General features: G+C 45.8%; 1 protein-coding gene across 1 annotated transcript in view; it reads left to right on the top strand.

Moving 5' to 3' along the window:
• Positions 1-6,128: 6,128 nt before the first annotated feature.
• The window catches only part of TTC7B (tetratricopeptide repeat domain 7B), a 248,432-nt gene continuing 248,116 nt past the window's right edge, over positions 6,129-6,444 (top strand). Inside the window, 1 exon segment of the mRNA XM_010845240.1 lies at positions 6,129-6,442. Within this exon segment, the coding sequence (XP_010843542.1) occupies positions 6,293-6,442 (150 nt within the window). The 5' untranslated portion in view covers positions 6,129-6,292.

Genomic DNA, 6,444 nt, shown 5'->3' with positions numbered 1-6,444 from the left:
GTTGGAAGAAGCACAAGCTGGAATCAAGATTGCCAGGAGAAATATCAATAACCTCAGATATGCAGATGACACCACCCTTATGGCAGAAAGTGAAGAGGAACTAAAAAGCCTCTTGATGAAAGTGAAAGAGGAGAGTGAAAAAGTTGGCTTAAAGCTCAACATTCAGAAAACTAAGATCATGGCATGTGGTCCCATCACTTCATGGCAAATAGATGGGGAAACAGTGGAAACAGTGTCAGACTTTATTTTTGGGGGCTCCAAAATCACTGCAGATGGTGACTGCAGCCATGAAATTAAAAGATGCTTACTCCTTGGAAGAAAAGTTATAACCAACCTAGATAGCATATTCAAAAGCAGAGACATCACTTTGCCAACAAAGGTCTGTCCAGTCAGGCTATGGTTTTTCCAGTGGTCATGTATGGATGTGAGAGTTGGACTGTGAAGAAAGCTGAGCACTGAAGAATTGATGCTTTTGAACTGTGGTGCTGGAGAAGACTCTAGAGTCCCTTGGACTGCAAGGAGATCCAACCCGTCCATCCTAAAGGAGATTAGTCCTGGGTGTTCTTTGGAAGGAATGATGCTAAAGCTGAAATTCCCATACTTGGCCACCTGATGTGAAGAGTTGACTCATTGGAAAAGACTCTGATGCTGGGAGGGATTGGGGGCAGGAGGAGAAGGGGACGAGAGAGGATGAGATGACTGGGTGGCATCACCGACTCGATGGACATGAGTTTGAGTGAACTCCAGAAGTTGGTGATGGCCAGGGAGGCCTGGCGTGCTGCAGTTCATGGGGTCCGCAAAGAGTCAGACACGACTGAGCGACTGAACTGACTGACTGACTGAAGCATTCGTGGAAAGAACAAACTGAATCTGAAGGAACTGTAGGGCTCCATATAAATGCTTCACCTCGTGACATCAGTTCCGAAAAAAGTGAAGTCGCTCAGTTGTGTCCAACTCTTTGTGACCCCATGGACTGTAGCCTACCAGGCTTCTCCATCCATGGGATTTTCCAGGCAAGAATACTGGAGTGGTTTGCCATTTCCTTCTCCAGGGGATCTTCCTGACCCAGGGATTGAACCTGAGTCTCCTGCATTGCAGGCAGACTCTTTACCCTCAGAGCTACCAGGAAAGCCCCTAAAGAGTCCAATAAAGCTTTAAAAAGTTTGATGTTGGGACTTCCCTGGCAGTCGAGCAGTTAAGACTCCATGCTTCCACTGCAGGAGCTGCCATTTTGAACCCTGGTCAGGGAATTAAGTTCCTGCTTGCTGAGTGGTCCAGCCAAAATGAGAAAAAAAAATTAATTAAATAAAAGAGATCCTTGATACCATAAAAAAATATCAGAGTCATGGTTTTTTTTTTCTTTAACATATATTGAGTTTGAAAAATGAGGGCGTGGCCCCCTGAGGTTCCTCCCAGTTTCTGAGATACAGAGTTTGCATCGTATTAGCTTATAATAGCCGTGTTCTGTCCCGTGATTCTCGCACTCCGTCAGTATTTCTGCATGTGAAGCTCCGGTGCTCACCCTCAGGCCTCTCCCTGCCCGTCCTTCACCCCCGAGTCCGGGTTCTTTCTCAGGAAGCTCACACTTCCCGGAGGAAGCGCCGCTGCTCCGGTTCTGGCTGCTCCGTGTCCCGGGCTCCGCTCTGTGCCCCGGGTCCCGTGCGCACACGGCCTCACGGTCCTGGCGTTGTCGCAGCCCCGGGGCCTGCCTGGTGTCCTGCACAACTCTCAGGCAATTGCTTTCTCTTCTCAGACAACTGGATGATACTGTGTTCAACAGCCTACTCAGCCCTGTTTGGTGTTGCTTGGCTCCTCCCAGGCCCTCGGTCTAGTCTCTAGAATCAGCTCCCCAGTGCAAGACAGAGGTGCTGCTGAGAACTAGCGATTCAGCAGCTTTGGGTCACTTACCAGAGGACTTGGAAAGGCTCTCGTTACAGCTCGTAGACCCAATTCTCCAAATCTCAGTGGTCTTCTGTGATATATATGTATATATTTTTTGGTTAATTTTTGTTGTTGCTCAGTTGCTAAGTGGTGTCCAACTCTTTGCCACCCCATGGACTGTACCTACCAGGCTCCCCTGTCCTTCACTGTCTCCCAGGGTGTGCTCAGATTCATGTCTGTTGAACTGGTGGCCATCCAACCATCTCATCCTTTGCTGCCCTCTTCTCCTTTTACCTTCAGTCTTTCCCAGCATCAGGGTCTTTTCCAATGAGTCGATCTTCGCATCAAGTGGTCAAAGTATTGGAGCTTCAGCTTCAGCATCAGTCTTTCCAATGAATATTCAAGACTGATTTCCTTTAGGATGGACTGGTTGGATCTCCTGGCAGTCCAAGGGACTCTCAAGAGTCTTCTCCAACACCACAGTTCAAAAGCATCAATTCTTTGGTGCTCAGCTTTCTTTATGGTCCAACTCTCACATCCATACAGGACTACTGGAAAAACTATAGCCTTAACTAGACAGATCTTTGTCGGCAAAGTAATGTCTCTGCTTTTTAATATGCTGTCTAGGTTGGTCATAGCTTTCCTTCCAAGGAGTAAGCGTCTTTTAATTTCATGGCTGCAGTCACCATCTACAGTTTTGGAGCCAAAACAGTGAAGTCTCTCACTGCTACCACCTTTCCTCCATCTATTTCCCATGAACTGATGGGACCAGATGCCATGATCTTCGTTTTCTGAATGTTGAGCTTTAAGCCAACTTTTTCACTCTCCTCTTTCACTTTCGTCAAAAGGCTTTTGAGTTCCTCTTACTTTCTGCCATAAGGGTGGTGTCATCTGCATATCTGAGGTTATTGATATTGCTCCCGGCAGTCTTGATTCTAGCTTGTGCTTCTTCCAGTCCAGCGTTTCTCATGATGTACTCGGCATAGAAGTTAAATAAGCAGGGTGACAATATACAGCCTTGACGGACTCCTTTTCCTATTTGGAACCAGTCTGTTGTTCCATGTCCAGTTCTAACTGTTGCTTCCTGACCTGCATAAAGGTTTCTCAAGAGGCAGGTCCTGTGGTCTGGTATTCCCATCTCTGGAAGAATTTTCCACAGTTTGTTCTGATCCACACAGTCAAAGGCTTTAGCATAGTCAATGAAGCAGAAGTAAATGTTTTTCTGGAATTCCTTTGCTTTCTCTGTGATCCAACAAATGGTGGCAATTTGATCTCTGATTCCACTGCCTTTTCTAAATCCAGCTTCTACATTTGGAAGTTCTCAGTTCACATATTGCTAAAGCTTGGCTTGAAGGACTTTTAGCATGATCTTGCTAGCGTGTGAAATGAGCACAATTGTACAATAGTTTGAGAATTCTTTGGCATTGCCTTTCTTTGGGATTGGAATGAAAACTGACTTTTTCCAGTTCTGTGGCCATTGCTGAGTTTTCCAAATTTGTTGACATATTAAGTTGTAGCACTTTAATAGCATCATCTTTTAGGATTTTAGATAACTCAGCTGAAATTCCATTGTCTCCACTAACTTTGTTAGTTGTGATGCTTCCTGAGGCCCACTTGGCTTCATGCTCCAGGATGTCTGGTTCTAGGTGAGTGACCACACCATTGTGGTTATTGGGGTCGTTAAGACCGTTATTGTACAGTTCTGTGTATTCTTGCCCCTTCTTCTCTTCTTAATTTCTCCTGCTTGTATTAGGTCCTAACCATTTCTGTCCTTTATTGAGCCCATCCTTGAATGAAATGTTCCCTTGGTATCTCTAATTTTCTTGAAGAGGTCTCTCAGTTCAGTTCAGTTCAGTCCAGTCGCTCAGTTGTGTCTGACTCTTTGTGAGCCCATGAATCGCAGGACGCCAGGCCTCCCTGTCCATCACCAACTCCCAGAGTTTGCTCAAACTCATGTCCATCGATTTGGTGATGCCATCCAGCCATCTCATCCTCTGTCGTCCCCTTCTCCTCCTGCCCCCAATCCCTCCCAGCATCAGAGTCTTTTCCAATGAGTCTCTAGTCTTTCCCATTCTTCTGTTTTCCTCTCTTTCTTTGCATTGTTCACCTGAGAAGTCTTTCTTACCTTTCTTTGTTATTCTCTGGATTCAGGGGGGTGGGGCGTATCTTTCCTTTTTTCCTTTGCCTTTTGCTCCTCTTTTCTTAGCTATTTGTAAGGCCTCCTCAGACAACCACGTTGCCTTCTTGCATTTCTTTTTCTTGAATGGTTTTGGTCTCTCCCTCTTGTACAAGGTATGAGCCTCTGTCCATAGTTCTTCAGGCACTCTGTCTACCAGACCTAATCCCTTGAATCTATTCATCACCTCCACAAATTATAAGGGATTTGATTTAGGTCATACCTGAATGGCTTAATGGTCTTCCTACTTTCTTCAATTTAAGCCTGATTTTTGCAGTAAGGAGCTCATGATCTGAGCTACAGTCAGCCCCTGGTCTTATTTTTGCTGACTGTACAGAGCTTCTCTATCTTTAGCTGCAAAGAATATAATCGATCTGATTTCAGTATTGACCATTTGGTGATGTCCATGTGTAGAGTCCTCTTTTGTGTTGTTGGAAAAAGGTGTTTGCTATGACCAGTGAGTTCTCTTGACAAAACTCTGTTAGCCTTTGCCCTGCTTCATTCTGTACTCTAAGGCCAAACTTGCCTGTTGCTCCAGGTATCTCTTGACTTCCTACTTTTGCATTCCGGTTCCCTGTGATGTAAAAAACATCTTTTTCTGGTGTTCTAGAAGGTTTTGTAGGTCTTCATAGAACTGGTCAACTTCAGCTTCTTTGGCTAGTAGTTGGGCCTTAGACTTGGATTACTGTGATGTTGAATGATGTGCCTTGGAAACAAACCAAGATCATCTTGTTTTTGAGATTGCACCCAAGTACTGCATTTCAGAGTCTGTTGTTGACTAAAAGGGCTACTGCATTTCTTCCAAGGGACTCTTGCCCAGGGTAGTAGATATAAGGGTCACCTGAATTAAATTCGCCCATTCCTGTCCATTTTAGTTCACCTTTTCCTAAGGTGTCTACATTCGCTCTTGTCATCTCCTGCTTGATCATGTCCGATTTGCCTCGATTCACGGACCTAACATTCCAGGTTCCTATGCAATATTGTTCTTTACAGCACTGGACTTTAGTTTCACCAGCAGACACATCCACAACTGTGCATCGTTTCTGCTGTGGCCGAGCCGCTTCGTTCTTTCTGAGACTTTTTCTCCACTCTTCCCCAGGAGCATATTGGACACCTTCTGACCTGGGGGATCATCTTCCGGGTGTCGTATCTTTTTGCTTTTTCATACTGTTCATGAGGTTCTTGAGGCAGGAATGCTGGAGTGGTTTGCCGTTCCCTCCTCCACGGACCACACTTTGTCAGAACTTCCACCATGACCTGTCCGTGTTGGGTAGCCCTGGATGGCATGGCTCGTAGCTCCATGAGTCACATAAGCCCCTTTGTCAGCAAGGCTGTGATCTGTGAAAGAGAACTCCTGTCATGGGTTTTAGCTTGAGGCATATTTTCCTAGGCCTTTAAAAAATGCATTTATATTTTAATACAATTATGTTCTGTTCCATCACAGAAAAAAATAGACCATGTTCAGGCTGGGGTATGAATTGTTCTGGGTGTTCTCAGAACAATCTGGATGTGTGGATTCCAAAGAGCTGCTCTCAGAGTGAGGTTTTTATTCTAATTAATAAGCCAACAGCAACAGTAACAAAGTTAGAAGTGTAAGTGATACACTCTTGGAGGAGAACCTTTATATACACATTCCCAGATATCATGTCCGTAGAGCTTTGACTTTTAGGCAGAAACAGACTGCATGTGTTCAGGTCATTTTCACACAAACTTGTTTTAAAGTGTTGCATACACAAGACATTCTACCAGCTCATGTCCACATATAAGGCTATAGACCACAAAAGAGCTAGAAGATTTCACTGCATTGTCTTTGGAAAATAGAGTATTGGGTCTTGTGTGTCTTGGTAAGATCGTACTGAATAAATCATAAGACAACTTTGTGTTTCCTACTGATCTTGAGCTCTCTCCATGTTAACATGTATCCGTCTTTTGGTTGGATGGCATCACCGAGTCGATGGACATGAGTCTGAGCAAACTCCGGGAGGTGGTGATGGACAGGGAGGCCTGCGGCGCTGCAGTCCATGGGGTCACAAAGAGTCAGACACGACTGAGCGACTGAGCAGCAACAGCAAATCTTTCTAGAGCAGCAAATACAGGCCGAGGAATGAGTGCTTGAGCTGCATCCTCCGGAAGCTTTACTAATTAAGAGGACTCACTGTGAGATGGTCCCAGAGACTCCCCACACGCAGACCGCCCTCGCCCCATTCACCCTCTTCTGTGTTCTTCGTAGATGACATGGCAGAGCTCCTCCTCGGGGAGGCCAAGCTGGAGCAGTACCTGAAGGAACACCCCCTGCGGCAGGGCGCCAGCCCCCGAGGCCCCCGGCCCCAGCTGACGGAGGTCCGCAAGCATCTGACTGCCGCCCTGGACCGAGGGAACCTCAAGGT

This window comes from Bison bison, unplaced genomic scaffold (genome assembly GCF_000754665.1).
Source record: "Bison bison bison isolate TAMUID 2011002044 unplaced genomic scaffold, Bison_UMD1.0 scf7180017864213, whole genome shotgun sequence".
Lineage (NCBI taxonomy): Eukaryota > Metazoa > Chordata > Mammalia > Artiodactyla > Bovidae > Bison > Bison bison.
Note: the sequence above shows the minus strand (reverse complement) of the source record. Positions and strands in the feature narration are given on the sequence as shown.